The 21,569-nt window shown below is 42.4% G+C and overlaps 1 protein-coding gene across 1 annotated transcript in view; it reads right to left on the reverse strand.

The window, feature by feature from the left end:
- EPHA4 (EPH receptor A4) overlaps positions 1-21,569 on the reverse strand; it is a 107,642-nt gene that overhangs the window by 48,028 nt on the left and 38,045 nt on the right. The window contains exons 4-5 of the mRNA XM_068954155.1: positions 16,790-16,945; positions 561-899 (exon numbers count right to left, since the gene is read on the reverse strand). Of these exons, the coding sequence (XP_068810256.1) occupies positions 561-899; positions 16,790-16,945 (495 nt within the window). The remainder of the gene's footprint in view (positions 1-560; positions 900-16,789; positions 16,946-21,569) is intronic.

The raw sequence follows: 21,569 nt of genomic DNA on the forward strand, positions 1-21,569 counted from the left end.
CAGTAGCAGGTTAAGGAGATGCTTATTTAACAAAGGGACAGATCCTACTTGACTTTACAGCATGCGGAGAGCGAGCAGGCAAGAAAACAAGGAGTCATTCTTCTCAAATCTTGCACAGCCCTCACTGGAGAGAGGGATAAGCACAATCCTGTGCTCCCCAAGCACCTATTTTCCCGTCTGTAAGCATCAAGGACATATTCCTCTCCATGTGCGAGGTCTCCCCTACACAGTACAGAGGCGATGCCGGCGCAGGCTCTGCCCCTCGGTACTACCCTCGGCAGCCGCCTGTTCTGCTTCTGCAGCGTGCCTCCCAGCGTTTTCGCTGTGTGCTGCAGCAACGCTGTGCTGCCCAGCCACAGCACGCAAATCCTCTTCTGCTTTTCTAGCTCAGAAAAATTTAAACTATCATACACAAAACCCAGAAAATAAGGGTTTGACCCAGTTATGACTCTTAGGGCTCTCTGCATTCATTTGCTAATGCTGAGTTTAATGCAAATCGTGGCTTTTCCAAAAAAAAACAGGCGGAAGAGGCAGGGAGAGAATTGTATTTAGATTCCTACCTGCTTGGTTAGTTGTCACAGTGACTGAGACAGCTTGGTCCTGGCTGGGATTTTGCTTGGACACTCCGTTCACTGCCCAGACTTCAAAGGTGTAGTTAGTGTGTGCCAGGAGATCAGTAATGGAGACTTTAGTGGTTTTCAAGCCATTCTGCTGGGGGCTGAAGTGCACACCACTGCCACATGACCGACAACGGCTGAAGTCACCTGCCCCGCACCTCTTGCATACCACGTTGTAGGAGACGTCTTCCCGGCCACCTTTGTTCTGCGGGGGGCTCCACTCCAGGTTCACTGATGTCTCATTGACGTTGGAAATCAGGTTCTGGGGAGCAGAGGGAGGGCCTAGAAAGCAAAAAGCCAGCATGTTTTTAGAAATTGGAAGGGAAAAAAAAAAAAACCACAGCATCTTCAGATTTAGGGTCCTGGGTGATACTGAATGCGTGCAACTCCCAGTGAATTCAATGATAGCAAAGATCATACAGGATTTTACTTCTCTACGCTCTTGATGAAAATGAAAAATTAACTGGTAAGTCAAACTCTAATCTTTTCATTTTAAAGATTAACAGTATTTTCAGATCTAAGTTAACGTGAAAGCTCAGTACTGCAATCAAATAAGATTCATGTTTTTCACAGTCACTATTTATATTCATTATGAAAATCTTAAATATATAATTGATATAGTATTATATTCATTTTCCATGATCTGCCAGGCAAAGCAAACGCACAAACCCCTGCTTTGCTTGAAGTTTTCAAGGTTCCCCCATTACATACTGGTAGACTCATTAAAATCATTAATCTCCCAATATTTTTTGCTTCAGAATAAAAATGCAGTATTTTTCAAGATAGAATGATGTTAGATTATGGTCAGTGAGAACAGAAGCCCATCAATCAGGAAAAAATACTTTGAGAAGATAAAAACTGTGGGATGCAGGAAGGAGATTCGGATATAAAGATGGACAGGGAACTAAGGCTTTGAGGAAGGAGAATAAAAGGAGAGGAAGTTACAACAAGGGAGTGCTGGAGAATGCAAAGGAATTGGGAAGAAAACCCAATGAGCAGGTAAAGGAAGAGCTAATGTAAGAAAAGTGGTCAGGAACAAGGGACCAATACAAAGTGCTTGGAAATAGGCTATATCAGAGATACGAGGTCAGCTCTTGGCACCATAGGGCTTAGCAGACTTTTAAGATTTATGCCTCATAAGTATGCTGCCATAAGTATGCCATAAGTATGTTCCCAGCTGGCTCCAGCACTGGGGCTATGGGTTCCGGGCACAGAGTCATAGGCAGACATCCTACAAGGATGGGGAGGACCTCCCTCTGCATGCGCACGGGTCGGACTGTGCATGAAGAGGGAAGGGGACAGCTGGGCACAGGGAGAGCAAGAGCAGCAGGGAGCAGAGCTTGCAGGAGGCACCTCCTCACATCTGATTTTAATGGTTGGTTCTGCCCAACCAGACAAACCGCCTCCAGCAACACCCAGCCTCACTGTGTGACCAAAGCACAGGCACAATTCTTACTTACATGCTTAAATCCCACAGGCTCAACACCAATAAGCACATTAAAACGGAGGAGAGCTAATCCTGTGATTTTCAAATGTATTGCAATTACATTAAGGTAAGGCATACAGTTTCTATATCCATAAATGCAACAAGAATGACTCTCAGTACCCCCATGAAACAGGCAGGAGATTTTACGCGTCACAATATGTTTCACCGATCATCAAAATGCAGCCCCTTCTGGGGCAGAAAGCAACGGCCCTCCGATGATGGACACAACACCTTAGCACAGGACATAAGGTAAAACGAAATGAAATGGAGAAGGATAATGAAGATTGCAAAACGCAACAACTCAAACCGGAAAACAGTGGAGATCCTGAAATCCCTTCTCCCAGTGACAACTCATCTTTAATAATTACTCATGGTTAGAGCTTTAAATACAAATGTTATGACCGGCAAAATACTGGAAATAATTTTGTAGAAAGTCACAAAGTGAGGAATAATTTTTGGTCAAGATACAGGAGTAACTGCTTATGAAAACTTTTTAAATTTCTCAACATATATTTGACATTCAGAATTAAAAACAATCAATTTGATTTTTTGGCAAAAAATAAACACAAAGAGAGAATTCCTACAAGTTTCAGCCACATTTTTCTACGCTTCTTATTTGTCAAACGTTATGAAATTGCAAAAAAAAAAAAAAAAAAAAATCAGCCAGCACTAACAGTTTCATTAAGTGTATAAATAAATTAATCATAATCTCTCAAGTGCCAAAGGTATAAAAACACCCATCAGGCTATGCTGGCAGCTGAATAAATTATGGTGAAATTCTGCTGAAATTAGAGAGTGACTCAAGTGTAGCAATGAAGAGGTTAAGACATTTAAAAGGTGACTATAGTGCAGATTAATTCTGGCTGCCTGGATTCATCAGGTACCTCTAAGAGGAAGCCTGAGATCTGAGCGCGCTGTGGAGGAAAAGCTTTGAGGGTTGCATCACGTCCTCGGGTCTGCGCTCGAAGCTGCCAGCATGTAACATATGCTCAACAGGAGACAGTATTTATATTCTAGGTGAGGCCGGCAGGTAAAGAAAGAAATCTTAAATTACACAGAGGTCAAATGCATCTACTTAATCTTCAGTAGCTAAATGAACGGACTCCACTGCAAAAGTAGCTGAGTAAGGATTGTTTGTCTATGCTCACTTCACAATTATGAAATTAATATATTCATTTCGAAAAAAGGGAAATCCTTCCTGCCTGCCAAACCTTTGAAACACAGTCACTGAGTTAATTAGGGCTGACAGGCAGGATTACTGCAATACGAAGACAGACCACAGACCAACCCCTGCGACGGGGAGTCCTCCTGCCTTTCACACCACAGGGCTACAATTCAAGATTTTTATTTGTACGCCGGCAGCATTTAGAGCTCCTAACGTCAAGAACCTTTTGCTCAGAGATCAGTGACTAAACACAGCAAGAGACGCTTCCTGCTCCCAAGAGCTTAAAAACTAGCAGAGGAAGAAAAGGGAACAAAACTATTTTTGTCTCTGTTCATTGTGTGGAAACTGGGGTACGCAGAGACGAAGACAGTGCACAAGGGCACCCAAGATGCGTGCTGCAAATCCAGGAATCAATCACAAATCTCCAAAGTCACAGCTCCGCACCTCCACTCCATCACCAGCTCTCCCTCTCGCAAAAGCTGAGCATCCCAATTCCCTAAAGAGGGGCGCCCAGGCAGGAGAAAAGTAGTTTCTGCTTAGCCTATAAACACACAAACCTTCTTTTAAAAATACACTCTGAGTGTAATGCAGTGGAAGACACTCCTGAAATCATGAACTCGAGCAATAGCGCAGGAACTGAGCAGGAACTGAACTAAACCCGTTTACCCCAAAACTCACAAAACTCTTCTACACCAAGGCTCTCTACTCAGGGTAGGTAGGCACACGAGGTGACAATACGCGTCCCTGAGCACTGTCAACAAGGCAAGAAAATAAGCAAAAGCATTTGGAGGAAAACACAAGCTGCGATAGCCTGCAGCCCTCGGTCCCTGCTGCGCAGCTCGGGTTTGACCTTGCCCAAGTCGCGTGCCTGTGGGAATCACCGGGAGCCCTGGCGGCACCTCACCAGTTCAAACCCAAAAAACCGCTCCTGTGGAAAACACAAGGGCTGTACAGTCACAGCCCGACAGGAAAAAAGAAATGGCTTTTTCTTGCAGAACTTCTCCCCTTCCCTTGCTGTAGTAACACCACAGAGAGCACTGACTCGGCGCCCGTTCCGGAGAGCTGAGACAACGTGGTGCTCCCTCCCTGCCCCGAGCGAGGCGCAACTCTCCAAGGGTGCCCTCATTTCAGGGGGATGCTCATGAGGCAGAGCACCGCGCACCCGCAAGGCTTGCGCTGTCACAGGCTGAAAGATGTGCCTTTTAGCCCAGACCCTGCAGCCACTTTAGGGTTAAACTTACACTTACTCTGATGTCCATTAAGATATTTTCCAAGACTCTAGGTCCAGTTTCACGTGGGAAAATGTGCCAGCATGAATCAAGCTCCTCAGAAGCAAAAAGTCAGTAATTAGTATGTGGGACAGGGCAGAGCAGTGTCTAAACAGAGAAGCAACGAAGCGGAAAACTAGGCAAGCAGATGCTTGCAGGTCACGGAGATGAACGCACCACCTCCAGCATGAAAAGGAAGATGCGGGGGAGTTTCCCAATGGTGGGCTGACATTACAGTGAGGGGAAAAGCAATTTCCTTTCTTTTTGGAGCACAGTTGTTAATGGAGCCATTGGCACCAGGAGGGTGGGGGGGGGAATAGTTTCAGATTGATGGGCCTGGTTTCAGATGTTGAAACACAGGGCGTATCTGCTCTTTCCGAGGCGAGCAGGATTTGCTTTGTTTCTGACAACGAGCCACTGCAGCCAGATGAGAGGAAAAGCCGTTCGCAGACATGGAAGGCTCTAAAAGCCAGTGCTGCTCCATGATAAACCCAGGCTGGCAGGATCACTCAGGAAAAACACGTCCTGTCAGCCAGACTACTGCACTCACATAGAAACCCTCTGCGTCCTCGTGAAGAAAAATCTAGCGACAGGATGGATCAGAGGGGAGATAAGGTGTAGTGCCTCTGAAACATTGTTGCCAACTTCAGTGATTTTGCCACCAGTCCCATGACTTACAGCTCTTTTCTGAAAACTGCTGCTGACAGAATCACGATATTGCACCAGCAACTCAGCCTTCTTTAAGCATGGCGCTAATAATGTCCTGCAGCCCACAAGAGCTTGAAAACGTGAGAGCGCCCCAAAGTAAAAAAAAAAAAAAAAAAAAAAAAAAGTAAAATAACCCATTTTAAAGGTCATTTTATGATTTTAGGAAGTCAGACTCTCCATCTCACCATCCCAAGAAAACAATACCTCAGCAATGGTAAACCCTGAAAGCAGAGTCCCTCACTCAACCCACTTACTAGCACCAAGAGCAGACACTGCAGAGTCAATGCTACAGACAATGTAGGGAATGGAAGTCTTCTCCTTTATTCCCTCTCAGGACTCCTTAAATCTTTCTTCACAGTAAACCTACCTAAATCAAGCGGGCCATGAAGCAAACGGAAGGGCCTGGAGTGGAGCACATCCATTGTGTATCAGTGCTCAGGGAAACACTGAGGAGTCTGTTTAGCAACAAATAATCTTTGTCAAGCTAATCTTGCTATCTCTTCCTCAACCCTCCTATTAGATTTACTTAACTATATTGGGCAATACAGATTGTGCTTGGCTTTCTCTGGCTGCAACAAGCTATCACCAGTATATCTCCTTGTCTGCCTGCCATTCACCCATATGTATACATGCCTGTCTGAAAGACAATCTTGAAGCCTACGTCAAATAAATATTCAGGAAGATTACAGTGTTTAAAGGGTTAACAGCATGAGCATTGATTTGTACTCAAAGGACTGACATATTTTAGCCTTCTTTCCACAACCAAAGGCTGCATTTTAACTTCTTTCATCCACCACTATTTCTCTCCCTCCTTTCCTATAAACGCTCAAGTCCCTCTCCCAGTTAGAGGCCTCCACCAAGCCACCACAAAACTGATAAAAAGCCTGCTGAAATCCAAGACAATGAAAAGAACTGCCAGCTGACCAGCTCCCTCCTGCCTTCCAAATCACTGGACATATCCGTGTGCTATTTTATCCCTGTGCTATTTCCCTCTGAGGATCATAGGTCTCTGCGGGCATACTGAAAGAGTCTGATTCACACGGGGGATCAGACTCTGACCCAGGCACCACGCTCACTCACATACAGTTTCCAGAAACTGTATCAAGACCCAGTAGTGACCTCTCCTCTCTCTATTCAGGACTGAACAAACACGCATGCAGTGTGGATGGCCAGGGACCAGGACTGCGAAGCGAAACAGGGTGCAGGCCAAATGTGTGAGGAAGGCACACCCAGAGGAGTCACACAAAATGCACTGGGCAGGGTGACAGGTTTGTATGCTGAGGAAAAAAGGAAGGTTTCCAGCAAAGTGGGTGCAGACTATCACTGGGCACAAAGACTTTTCAAGGAACTGTTTATTTGCAATGAGCGTAATATTTTGCATTTCCAGCAGCTGCCCACCACACTGCAGGACTATAAGAGGCTGTTGGCTCAATGTCTGCCTGAAGTGAGGCAGCGGCGGACAGCTCTAGTCTCCCTGTGTAGTCTCTTGTTCTAAGACCACTCTGCAGAAGAAGGTATCCCAAAGCCCCCCCTTTTTTTTCTGCCACCAAAGAATAACAACATAACTGTAGGAGGTTCAACCAAGCGGAAGTGGCAAAATTCTTCCGTCAGGAAAGAGAGCGCGTACCCTTATGAACCCACTAAATCATTTCAAAGGCAAAGAGCACAAAGAAGATTAGCTGTAACTGAGTGAATGTTCCTGCTTTCCTCAGGGATCGGTCATACCCAGTCCCTCATGCATGCAAAAGGAAAAATAAAGACATCAGGCTCTTCTGCATGCCCAAGAACCAGGCCCAACCACATTCCCGGCATTCAAAATACACAAGGTCTCTAAATTCAGCGCCGCCGCTGAGCCAGGAGTCCAGAAGCAGAAGGCCTCTTCCCCAGGCTGGAAGACAAACTGTCTACTACAAACCCATGTTAAATGACAGTGCTGTAGCTGTGCTCCTGGAGCCTCAGGGACTCCGACGAGACAGGCATACAGACGCAATCTGCCAGTCATGCAGAGCCACTCAAACCAAGCCAGTCTACCCTTTCCCCCTCCAGCTGTAAGCCCAACTGATCTAGGCAACCGGAAAATGCCTATGGACACAGCCACCCTTAGGACTGTAAGGCAGAACTGCAAATGCTCTGTGCTGGGGAACTACATTTAAATGGCTTCTGTAACAAAGGTTTTAATGTAACTGCTTTTATATCTTGCATTTTTATTACTGATCTGCCCAGTAAGGTGCTTCTCTGAAAGCCTCTCTGGGTGTATGGAGTAAATTCAATTACATATTTCTACAGCTGGACCAGATAGACTTGTTTGACATAGAGAATACTGTCTTCACTAAACCAGTTAATTTAGTTCAGCAACAGTATATGGTTAGAAGGGGTGGATTAAAGGACAGTGAGAAGAGAAGAGAAATAAATGATTCCAGGCAAAACAGCTCCTGAGTGACTTTGTTGGCCCTTATAACAACAATATATAAGGAGGAACATATAGCCTGGTCCTCTGCTGTTGACAGGATGTCACAATCCCAGTTTTAGACAACCAGTAGCCTGAAATTTTGGACAGGCCTTCAGAGCAGCTGGTGCTTGCAGTGAGATTTTAGCCAGCGTGAAAGCAACAAAGGTAACAAAGTGTTTCTTCACTGGACTGATAAACTAGAGCTATAGGTGAAGACAGACTTCATTTATCCTTTCTTCTGGGGGCCTGCGGACAGAGCACCAAAGATAAAAGTTGTGGGCTTTGGTTGGGGCTTTTTAAACAAATCTGAGTAGCTTTTATAGGGTATCTTCCTAGGTTGCAAAACAAACAAAAATATCACAAAACAAACTAAAAACCTCTCCAGCCCTCATTCCAGCATGGGGTTTTGGCACATAATGCCTTTTAAGTGAATTTAGTACTCATGAGAAACCCACTCTGATAGCACTGAAAATAATGCCCTCTCCAGACACAGAGTCACCTGCCTGCACTGCCCTGTCCCAGGCTCAGTCTGCGTATCAGGGGGCTCCTCACCAAGGAGCTCCTTTCTCTTTTGTGCCAGCTTAGTCCTTAGCCACTAACAGCGGTAGTGGATTATTCTGGCAGTAACAATACCCATTAACGATTACAGTGATATTATCAGTATTTGGACTGTAACCACATCTGTTTGCTATTAACCCACAGTATGGTTAATATTTATCACCTTGAAAGATATATCTGTGGGAGGAGATCTACTAAAAACTCAAGCTGAAACCCACACTCCTCATGGAAGTACTAATGGAGATATTTCAAATATATACCCTCAAGAAAGCAAGACTTCATTATGAGCATCCTGTCAGTCACCAGATCAGTGCATTTAAAATGTAGTCACTTTTAAAAGAAAGATGTTTTCAAAGGATATGTATGTGGCTGAGTAATGAGCAGGATGAGGCTTTCGATCCCTGGAAGGAGAAAATGATTAAAAAAATAATTTACTCAGTCTGTGTGTGCATATGTGTAAAGACACATTTCTCTATTAGGTAACGGATGCCTCTGCAGCCACGGCAATGGATAATTATTTTCAAGTGGGTTGTCACCCTGCATTCAGTCTGCATTTGTCTGACAGTGTGAAATCGGAAGGAAGCTTCATTGGCAATTCCCACCAGACATCAGAAAACCTCAAGCATGTAGAAAAGACTTTAATCTTCTTTAACCGTTCCCGTGCTCTCCTTGAGGGAAATATCACCTCTCTGTCTCAGAACAGAGAAACTAGACCTATAAAGATTATGATTCTAACAAATAGTAAAATAACAGCAGTTTGAAGCATTCTAATCCCCCCTCTTAAACTGAAAAAGCCTTATAAACATATTGTTAAATGTAGCAGAGTGCAAACTATGAGTGCTTGTTAATCAAAGGCAAGCAAACAGACCAAAAGGCTTCAATGGGCTTTGGACCAGGACTGACAAAAGGATCTTCTTTATAAGCCTGCTCAAGAGAGATGCTGACCCTCCATCTCCAGTGATTTCAAAGGGAAATGAGAGTATTCAGAAACCTTGAGCTAATTTGCTACATAAGAAATAAGATTTATAAAACAGAAAATCCACCATCACTCACTGCAATTTAACAGGAGCCTAGTAGGAATTGACCTGATTCGAATCAGCAACTTGGCCTCCCCTATACTACACATAAGCGCTTAAGTCTTTGAGTTAAGTTACGGGAACATCAGGCACCTGAGAGCAAGCATCCAACTGTCTAATAGCACAAAAACCCAACTGGAAATGCAGTATCAGAAGTGCTGAGAAGTTTAACACATCTTCTGCAACACCACACCACATCTGAGAGCCAGCTTTTGTGTATAATACAGCAAGAATAAAGAGAACAAATAAAGAGGTGTAAGAAAGAAAAGAGTCACACAATGAACAATTCCAGGGATCTTTGGAGCACATCTGCAGAGAACAATGAAAGGTTGCTTGACAACAACAAGCAACTTTGAAGGAGTTAGCTCGGGTACTAAGAGACGGTATGACTGTGCTAGGGCTTTTAGTTGTGTTGTCTGCCTTGCACGCGTGACCGCAACGCTTCCCTCTCAAGGAGGCCTCACTAGCTACGCCGTTAATGCGCTGACAGCCTTTTAACAATTCTAATCAATAGTTCCTAACTCAGTCATGATCCTAAAAATCATCTCCCCAGCGGCAAAGCTGAGTGTGAAATAAAGAGTTTACCAGTTGCAAAGCGGATGTAAAGAAAGTAATTATTAAATAGTCAATGTCTTTAAACTCTTAAGTTGCCTCACTAAAACGTCTGGGAAAGTGGTGCCAGGCATAGCCTTCAAGAGAAAGCACCTTGGCTTCCACCACCCATTTCATAACGCTTCATTAAACATGTCCAGCTTTGGAGCTGTCAATAACGTTTCAGCATGTGAGTGGTGAAGCCCTTTACTGTTAATCTTTGCTGTTGAGCCTTTGCTGTTAATCTTTATCCATCCGAAAGATAAGTTATAACGCAGAGTAAACACCCGGGCTGTGTAAGTTTAGGCTCAGAAATAAAGCCCACGCTTTCTGGTGACAGTTGTGCATGTTGCTGCCACTAATTGCTTCTTTCAGCAGTTGTGGACAGGTCTCCTGGTTGCTGTGGGCTAGTTTACACAAGCACTGACAGTTAGGACAACCTCTGCTTCTTGCCTGCCTGGATATTGCTGACCATTTATCACTAGAGATCATGTGTTTTTACAACTGGTGAGAGCAAAGTCAACAGTCCGCAAGATACAGCGGCCACTGGAAATATCAGTCATCTGCTTTCCCTCCACTTCTCCTTTTTGTGCATGTTTAGCATTACAACTGGTTTTTAATAAGGCATCTGATTTGGTAAACAATCCTTAATTTATTTACTCGGGCAAGACTCCTTTGACTTCAGTGGGAGTTCTGCCAAGCTAGGGATCTTGGACTAGCGCCAATGATAAAATGCCCATTTTCCTGGCATGTACAATTTCCTATTTACTTGCCAAGGAACCTTGGTTACCAGCTTCACAATAGGCTTTGTTTCTTTAACACAGAGAACAACGCAATTGATACGTCCTCTTCTCTCCAAGCTAAGGGAGTTAAGTGAAGAGGCCCAATTACCACTGGCAGAGGTGTGAGAAAACTGATGCTTGCAGGTGCCACTCTCCGGGCTCCGGATTTCCCTTCCCAAAACTGACACACGAGAACACTTTGCGCACTGCCAGGTATGTTAAGAAATGTCATCACATATTTTCAAAAAAGTTGTCTGCAGACAATACCATACATCTGTCCACTCACGCTTTTCCAGATAAAAAGAAAGAAATCCCGTTGTGAATACCAGAAAGTTATTTGACAGTTTGACTGCAAAGAACTCCAATCAGAAAAATAGGTAGGTCTGTCATTGGCCCAGGTCCTGAATTCCTTATTCAGTCAGCTCTCTAATTTACTCCAATGGCTCTACAGAAGCGAGTCCTGACTAACCAAATGAAAGCCCCTGGTTAATTGAGTAAACGTCTCTGTTAAATTTACAGCTCTGGACAGAGAAAAATCAGGAGACAGCTAATAAATAGCTGCTGTATTTAAAGGAGCAACGATTTTAAACTTACTGATTATAAATACACATTGTCAAATTACTTCTTTCTCTCCTCCTGAAGCCTTCCTGATTAGCCAAATCCTCTTCTGCTCATAACCATTCCCTTCCTTACTCACCATTTTATCAATCCCTTCAGTCCCTGACCATGGATGAGGGGAGAGAGCCTTCTGCCTTGAAATTCCTGTCATTCGCTATCCTCTGCTATGGGTCTGACAATGACATTGTATTTTCCCAGCAACCTGGAGAAGAAAAACCTATTCTCTCCCTACTGCCTTCCCACTGTTCTCTCTGCTGCTGCAACCAACACACTGTACCTTAAAAGGCATTTAATATACTGTTTACATGATGAAGAACTTTATACCATATTTTAAGTTAAAATAATTTACTTAAGGGTTACAGTCATACATAAAGATATGGAAGAATTATTACGCTGTAAAATTTCACTTCTGAAGATCAGTCTGTATTGTCATTACTTCATATTACATAGAATGGGCTACTACAAAAGACATTAGACTGAACGAACAGTCCAAGAACAAGCGTGCAAAAATCCTGGGAAGGAAGTACAGCGATGTCAGTGCAAAGCTACCTACAACCTACTACCCATATGACCATGTGTTGCATCCTGCTTTGTTGTTCTTTAAAAGTGAGAGCAGTAATAATCAGTATCTGTCTGGAAATTCAGAAGAAGCACAAGTGAATTTCAAGAAAAAAAGGAGAGCACGTTTGTTTATTTAGAAGTCTAAGCAATCATAATAAACACATGCTCAAATAATCAGCTCCTGTGTAATTACTCATCTGCAAGCATAGTTATTAGGCAGGTAAAAGAACTCTTTTTGGGGGGTGGGGGGTGGGGAAGAAACGCAGGTCAAATACTTCTCTCAGATATTTTGAATGAATGCAATACGGACTGAGCTAAGGATGTATATTAAGACTGTAACATTTACACAATTAAAGTGTTTAGACCTTTCCAACCTTTTTTAAAACCTGGACTTTGGAAACAAATAATGACTGTGTTATTTTAATGTGCATTTAAATGTTAACAACACAGTCACGCAGCAGCAGTGGAATCCACATTGAGTTTCCACTGTAGATTGCTCATCATTTCATTATGGTTCATTATGCTGATAACTGTCAGAAAGCATTAGAAGCAGGGGCCTTGAGAAATAGCACTGAAATGGTAATTTAAAAACAATATACTTTCTGGAGGAAATACAGCAGTGCACTAAATGCAATTAGAAGAGGCGAATGTAAAGACAACTAAGTGACATTTGCCGTTCAAAGTCAGGATCTTTCGATTTCTTGATAACCTGAACTGGAGAAATCCCTTTTAAAGCAGGCGCTTTTCTCTTGCCTCTCACTAAACTCACCCTCATTAGCTCTAAGCTTCTCTGGCATAAACTGTCTTAAATGCAACCGTTTTAGAAATATTTCAGGCCACGCCAAAATATCAATCAATCAGTCACTGTTTGGGTGGCACAACACACTAAATTATTCAGGGTCATTTACCGAGACAGATTTCAAGCTGGACAGTCAATGCCGGTAATCTCTCTTTTGTAAAGGGCTTCCAATTAAAAATCATTAATAATCTTAATCAAATAGACAATATAAACAATACAAAACTGTCCTAAACTCACTCATAATGCAAGCATTGTTGGTTAAGAAACAGTTAGAGAATTCAATTCATTAACAGTGGAGACGCAGGACCAACACCCATTAACTTGGGTGGGAACTGCACCTGCTGACACCAGACCGCAATTTAGATAATCTACTATCCACATCCTTATGGAAAAGGAAATGCAAGGATGAAGATCATTACTTAAATTAGTTGCTTTTCAGCCCTCGCAAATTTGTGTATTGGTAAGGCAACTTATTCTCCATTAGATTGCTAACCTTATGACAGACCCACCTTCTCAGCAACTACTGAAGAATAATGAAGGTCTGAATAGCTGCACTAATATAACTTTTGCCATGCTTCAAGAAGGGAAAAATGACCACGTTTTCTTCTGTTTGTGCTCAAGTGTATTACTGGTCAATCATACCACCTCTGCACCAAGCACACTGTGCTTCAGAACTGAAAGTCTGAATTCCCAACTTAGGCAGTGAGGCAGACCCAGAGTTGCAGAGATTTGTGTCTGAGGAGAAGGCAGCTGCTCTGCTCCTCCGTGGTGATGTATCCCTAGCACAGCAAGCTTGCAGGAAAAGATGCATAAGTAAATACACGTATGTCAGGGTGTTTATGCCTGCCCTTCCAACACAGCCCACTCCACTGTCCTCTACACTCACATCCAGCCACATTCTGCTCTTACTTTTAGGAGATTTAAGCCAGACATACCTACTCACTTCAGTAGAGCCAAAATAAAATAGAATACTAAAACCGGAGTTTAGGTTATTTGTTTAGATAGGATGACTGGCTTAACTGAACACGAAGCACGGTTTTACAACTCGACAATGGACAGAGAAGATATAGAATAAGAAAATAAATTCTGTAAGTTATAGAATAAGAAAAACTGAAACCTCTGGAGAAACTCTTCTGATCAGCAAGCACATCAGAAAGCGTTATTTACCAGGGGAATTGTGAGAAGGAAAGGAAAGGGAAATCTCTAATTCTCCTTCATCCTCTAGCACAATAAGGCTAATAGAAAGTTATAACAGTCTTCCTCCTCCACCTTAGAAGGCGAGATAAGCGACAAGGCCAGCCAGTTTATTACTAAAGGAAATCAATAGCCAAGGGTCAAAGCTTTACAAAAACATATCCTAAGAAGCCTGAAGTTCTTCATCTTAAAAACTGTTTAGAAATAATAAAGAAAGGATCAATCCACAGTCCATTTCAGGTGTTCCCTCCAAATTACCCAATGTTACTTTTATTCACCTGGTCTAATAGTTCTCCAAGTGAACAGAAACCTGATTTTACAAGCCAATGGAGCAGAGTCTATCTTTTTGCTAGAAGAATGGATCTCAGATACTGTGTTTTATTTCTTCATTAGTGTGCCGTCACACTGAGTGATTACTAAACGCAGGGCTGAATGAGAATACCAGGGTTAAAGAGAGCATAATGAACAAAGAAGGTGCCTGATTATTATGGCTGTCAGCACAAGGGAATTGGGTTTGTCACCTGGCTTAACCAACTGGTAAGAACTGATTAGAGTCTGAATCCATCTGAAAGAGCCTTTGATGTTTACGCTCCCTTCTGTCTCCACATCTTGTCAGGAAAGGCAGACAAGACGGGGAGCGTCTTCCGGAGGGGCTTCCTTCAGCTCAGGCCCTTGAAATGGCTGCTGTCACTTGCCTCAAATGAGCTGACAGAAGGCTACGTAGCGTGGGAAGGAGGGCAGACCAACAGCCCTCAAGCAGCCTCTTGCACCGCACTGCTTGCGCAATGCAGAGGTACACCACACAGGGTCACAATCGCATCCAGCAGGGCTCCCCTCTGTAGGTACCACCACCATAGCAACATTCAAACATGAACGAGAGAGAGCAGAGCAGCGGGTGGGGGAGCAAAGCTACTCCACGAGCCAGCTCAGAAATAACCTCTGGATCCTCCTTCACCTTGGATCCCACAGATGCAAGCCATTTAGCGACTAGAAAATTCAAAGCTATGAAATGGGATCTCGCCAGACGTACGTAGGCCTGGTATCCTTGGAACTGTGTTGCTGGCTTGCCTCTATGTACTTGAGTCCTCCTAGATTGCTGCAGAGATGAAGACTGAGAGCAGGACCATGACCCTTGTGCTCTTTTTTTCATTTTTCCTATTTCTTGGGTAAAAGATGACTAAGATCAGGGACTGTGATTTACCTTCAAAGATAAGAATGAGGAGGAGTGCCAGAAGTAGGCCCAAGACTCGACAAAAAAGGGCTAAACTTGTAAGAGTACATGTTGCACATACAAACAAGTAGGCATATTTGCCCACAGTTTCCCCACCTGGAAGCCTTTTGCTACATATTAGAGCTCTCTCTTCATACTTTAGTCACTGCACCTGCCTATTTAAACTCAAGCATTTGATTACAAATTTGATTGCAATTTGGTCAGGATATCACTCGCTAGGACCTGAGCTATATGAGAAACTCTGGTTGGTATAATGTTATTTAGTGTGTACCTTCTGAGCAATAGCTTTGTTCTTGCAAAAAAGCAGTTTTTCCTATCAAAATGGTCCAGGTTTATTTCTCCTAGAGAAGTGGGGTAAATTATATTATAAAAGCATGTTTCTACCCGCTTCAGCAGAGTCTGATGATAAGCTAGATCTCCATCCCCAGTACATGCTTGCCAAGCGACATAAGGAGCTCTCCGCTTTCCTACCAAGCGGATATACCTGAGTATACCCAGACCTGCTTCACCACCACCCAGCAAAAACTCACAGCTGAAAAGAAGCTGATCACCGAGGAAGAGCTGGAATGAAGGGGTGTGGGGAAGGAATGAATGCCAATTTAGCTACGGACACACTTTGTTTCTGCCTTGTAAGGGAGAAATTAAGATTTAAATAAATGTGAGTCATCTCTCCAAAATGAATTTGGATTATATTAAAATGTTATAAAAGAAATATATCATCCTTCCCTCACTCATAGACACAAACACACTACATAAATATACAGTTGAACTCCAAAAATCTGGAAGCATTTCCAATAGCATTCAAAGAACGCCACACATGGATATCCTCTAGTAAAATACAGCCCTTTCATTTATTGTTTCAAACCTTTCTGCTCCTACAGAAATGAGAGCCAAAGGACTAGAGGATCACGATTTAACACCAGGGCACGTCTAGGTTCCCAGGTCTTTGGCAATAGAAGCCATTAACCAAAACACAGGACAAGGAGTTGTTCCAGTAACTCGGTAGGTGTGCTCAGCACCTTATGCTTCTTGTTCTCCCCACTGAAAACATTTTGATTGAACTGAAGCATAATTCCGTTTGTGGTACCTGATGTATTTAAATACCAAGGATAAAATAAACAAAAGTTCTGGGGTTTGTTCCATTAAAATTTAAGATTTGTTATTACCATCACTTTCCAAGGAATACTTTTATGCTCCTAAGGGTCACCAGCTGTATTTTGAGCCAATTAGATACTTAGTGAGACTATAAATATTACATGTTCTCCCTATGTCACTTAATTACGAGAAAAATTATCATAATTTCTACAAATATTAATATTTCAAAAAGATGAGAGGTGATGTGATCTACTGGACAGGTCTTCAGGCTGGAACTTAGACCCATATTTTACTCCCTACTCTACTACTGAGGGGCGCAAGTCACTCCTCTTTCGCTGCTTTGACTCCCCTCGAGTCCTCTGATTTATTTAGACGGTGAGCTCTCAAGGGTCAGTGCAGCCACGTCACCCTCCGAATCTCAGGGCTGAGAACTAATGTTTTCTCTCCCAGATGCATGACCCAAAACACATATTGCCTCTGCAGAAGGCTGTAAGAGCTACTGAGCGCTACCATCAGAAGCACTTCATGTACATATAGCAAAGGAAAAACAGGAGAAGAAACAGATGATGAAAGGGGAAAAGACTAACTTACGAGTGCAGGGCATGGAGGCAGCATCATTTTCAGCTCGGAAAAAGCCCCGATCACAGGTGCAGGAGGTAGAGCCTTCCCAGATGGAGTAGCTGTGAGGCGGGCATTTGGCACAAGCAACATCTGTCGAGAGAGCCTTGTAGTATCCAATTTTGCAAGCTAGACAGAGAAACAGGAAGGGAGAGCGTTACTTGCCCAGGCTGCGATCATAAATTGCTAGCTTACCTATTCAAAATCAAGGCAGGAGACATTTCAAAAAGATCAAATGGTGTCCTCTTAGCCCCAGGTGAAAAATTAACAATCAACACACTCTTAATGAGCAATCCTATGCCAGGGGATACTGATTTCTAATTCCAGCAAGAACCATTTTAAAAGCTGGCCTAGAGATTTTTTTTTTTCCAAACCCCCCCCCCCCCCATTCACTCTTCTACTGACACTGCCAGAAAATCAGCCGCCTCTTTGTGTTTACTGCGGAGTTGCATGTTGCTTAACCCATGTCCACCTGCATTCACACACACACACTCAGAGCACAACAAAAAGGGTGCAATTGGTTTATTCTATGACCACTTAAGGAATGGCAGCTGACAGGGAGACACTGCCAATTTTTAAGAGGGAGTGGAACAGGAACCCACTGTGATTGGCAGTGAGGCCCTTAGTCTAACATGCCCGGAAATGGCATGTCTCCCTTCTGGCAGGCCCGAATTAATTTGGCTCTTTCTCCCCGAGGGAGGAAATCAACAACGTTCTCCCCCTCCTTGAAGCCAGGGCATATCAGCGACTGCACCACTGGCATGAGGTCCCACGTGCAGTTGGCAAGCCTTCGGTGACATCATCTTCATAAGTACAATGCTTCCACGCATGGCTACTTTTACATCACTTGGAAAAAACTCATAGGGTCATTAACAACATATTTTTAACAGTGGTTAACAGGTATGTCATCCTAGAAACTTCTCCCTTGGCTAGAGATAAAAGTCTACCATCACCAGTGGCTTTCAGCCCTATGGAGAACAGAGAAAATGCCCAAGCATTTTTTGAGGACAGATGTGTAAAGAGGAACGGTTATACTCTCAGTACTTCCCACATGACTCACTCTTACATCTGGTCATTTATCACCTACACCACCTTTGGGTTCCCTGTTATCTGCAAGCCTCCAGAGCGCAGCGCACAGCTCCTTTTGCAGCCGTTCTCCTTCTCTGGGCCCAGCCATTGCCTGTTCTTTGTGTTTTACCCCTTCCTGTACTTATTTATTTTCTTTCTTTCTTTTCTTTTATGAAGCCCTCCAAACGGGAAATGCGAGAGGGGTTTTAGTAACACATTCATAAAGCAGCAAGTTACTTCAGTCCTACTAACCAAAGCCATTTATGGAATTTCCTTAACAAGTCCTAACTTTACGATGTGTCGTGCGCCGCAAGATCAATCCACTTTCGCTCACTTGGGCTGTCACTGGACCAGAGACTCTTATAAAAACACATTGCTCAAATGACTAGGATTTATGCTTCCAGAGTTTATATACGTCACGTAATTAGATAAGGTTCAACTTGCAAGGTGCTTTTTGGCTATGCTTCAAATGGCCTTGGGGTTTCAATTAAAATCAGAAACCACAGCTTTGGCAGGAAGAATCACTAGGGTCAAACCTAGCCTCCCCACATCAAAGACAATTAGTCCCCAAACACAAATACAAGCCCACTGGGTACAGCCTATCAGTCAGCCAGTCACAGCAAACAAAGGCAACTTGTGTAAAATAACTTACTTTCGCTTTGGATGTGAATTGCCAGGAAAAAAAAAAAAGAAAAGAAAAAAAAAATGGAAAATTACCTTTCTGAGTGTCTGATATGGTTTGCAATGTCTGGTGAATGAGCTGTGCTATCGGTACATGTCCTCTTGTGACTGGTTTAACAACAGCAGCAGCCAAGTGGCAGAGTCTGATCTAAGATATTATTCCTGGTTTTGTCATAACTCAGATCAGAAATATGCATAAATCTGTATAAGACTAGAACAGATGCAAACAGACAGAATCTGTGTCTTATATAAAGAAAAGGAATGGAAAAAAGAATACAAATTGAGAGCAGATTTAACTGCTCTTATCCAAAAGAATTCTTTTTATTACTCAAATAAAATATGTGATCTCTAACGTTACTGTTTATATGAACATAACAGTTCATAGAAACTACTAAATGAAAAATGGTCTTTTGCATCTTCTTAGTATTAAAATATTTAAATAATGATAAACAATCTTGTACAAAGTTGACTCTGCTCTGACTATACATTTTATTGGAAAAGTAGAAAAATGTCACAGGCAACATTTTTGCAACCATTCTTCCTCCCCAGTTTCTTTCCAGACTCAGTGGTTTAAAAGGCACTGGATGAATACAGTGGGTACTGCAAGGTCAACAGTTTATAATTCAAGGATTTTTCCCCCTTTGCTTCATGCACTATATTTCGTTTTCTACTATATTAAGCCAAGATCATTAATATTTCAGTACCTGAAGAAAGCTTTCCAAACGCAGTGACTGCTTTTGAAGCACACAGAGCCATTTTGTTTCAGCTGTGCAAAATCACCTACTACTGAACAGTTAGTTTTCTTTATTTTAGAGGGCTCAGAGATTCACCACATTTCAGCACTCGACATAGGAAAATATTGGAGAATATGCTGCATTCTACCAACTGTTCTTTTCTCCTATGAGCTCCACAGTCCTGTCACTTCAAAAAGTGAATCTATCCCTGCAAAAGGTGTCCTTAGCAAGAAGTATTGCTGCCACACCTATTACAACTCGAGATGGGCTTTTTCTGAATGTTAATATTTTAGCAGACAAACAAGAAGCCTGCAGAGAACCCATCCCCTGAAAGTCTCTATTGCTTACTCATGACAAATCTTCATCCCGCTTCCTTTCTAGGAAGGATTTGCTGGGTGAGACAAGGCATGAATGGGGTTCTTACGCAGCTTTCGAAAGATACCATTGTAAAAAGCTTAGTTCACATGTGCAATACAAACTTTGCCTTAATTAGTTCTTTCTGTTAGTTTGCCAAAAAAGAGAGAAGAGAAAAATCTCTTCTCACATTCAGATCACCTGCAAATATAATAAGGTTACAACCATCTGCACTATAGCTAAGGAAAATTCTTAAACAAAATATTTTCAGTATGAAAAAATTCATCTTTTTTTCTTAGAATTAATCATACTAATTTTAAACAGTGATCAGCATGAAATAATTACCATGGTATCTTTGAATCGTGATGTTAAAAAATATATATTTAAGTTATATTTCTGTTAAAGTGAGACAGGATTTGTTAAATGCAGCTGGTTATCACTATATGCTGTTTTTCTTATAATTTACCAGAGTGATACGTGTGAAAATTGAGAAAATAAGTGCTCTGAAGAACTACAGAACTTCATTCAAATCTGAACGTAAATTTTCCTCAAGCTGTTTTACGAATTCCCTTTTCACATTAAAACCTGATTTTCAGAATCTTAGGGCTTTCTGAAAAAAAGGAACGTATGTGTGGGCTGAAAAGTCTGTTTGCCTGGTCTCTCCAAATGCTAAATTTTCTATTAAAAGTTTCAGTTGGCAATTTCTGAATTCAAAAAGCTATCTCAGTGGATAAAGTTCTAGTCACATTCTTTTTAGTCACAGCTACAATAAAGCCTAAGTATTAAACAAATTACTGTCCCTAGCTGATTTTAAATGAGCTATGATGCCTTCCTAGGTTTGGGGAAAATATTTTTTAAAAATACACCTACTTACATATTTAAAACTGTTCAAAAAAAATCTCCCAACCCTTGCTCTCAAATTGTTCCTTTTTACTTGTTGAAATGGCAATGAATCTTCCTATTGTAATTTTGAAAAGGTTTCACTTGCTTAACAGTTCTATAAAACACGGGCTTAGTTTCTTGCAAAGGCTTAGATTAAAAAAAAAAACATCCCAGGCTCTGGCGAGCTCCAGTTGCCCTTTTTGGTACTCCTAAGGAGGGAACGTTCTTCTCTTCATGCGCACAAAGGCTAAATGATACTTTGAACTAGGCAGGGAAGGGGGCCAGGAGCCCAGCTGCTGGCTGAGCTCCGTGCAGAAGATGGGACAGGAAAGTCCAAGTGAGCTCGCTGTGCCTGACCCCGCACGTGCGATCCAGGAATTCCTGCCACAGCCCCAGCTGTCATGGGCCAACACAAACACAAGGAGAAATCGTTGTTAACCTGATGACTCAACCTCTGCCAAAGCTGAACGCTCACAATGGAGAAAATACTGCTTTCCAGATTAGGAACTAATAAAGAGAATGGGACGACTAAACTGAATTAGAAAGACATTTGTTTGCTGAAGTAAGTCTAGTTAAGTCAATGAACTTCTATCGGAAGAAAATTTGGCAAAGACTTTCTGAAATTCTTATTTATAGCAGCCGTAAAAAGAGACGACTGGGACAACAATCCTGTATGGGGAGAGGCATGTTACAGGCACACAAATACCAGACTGCAGAGCCATCATCTTATAAAACACTATGCTTAAGAGTATGATCTCCATGAGTTCTGCAGAGAAAGAGGGCGCCCACCACAGAATCAGCAATTTAATGAACATATACCCACTCACGGCGCACCTCTCCTTCCCAAAAGGGACCAGCACACCACTAAAAACATTTATTATTGCAGGCAAGTGAATAACATTATCTAAGGATTTGTGTTTCAAGCTGAAATTTAAGAAACAAGGCATTTAAGAGTTTCCACTGTTTAAAGCAGGAAAAACCATCAGCTGTGTAGTCATGAAAATTTCTAAATTCCTTGAGATGTGATTTTGAAT

This window comes from Struthio camelus, chromosome 9, assembly GCF_040807025.1.
Source record: "Struthio camelus isolate bStrCam1 chromosome 9, bStrCam1.hap1, whole genome shotgun sequence".
Lineage (NCBI taxonomy): Eukaryota > Metazoa > Chordata > Aves > Struthioniformes > Struthionidae > Struthio > Struthio camelus.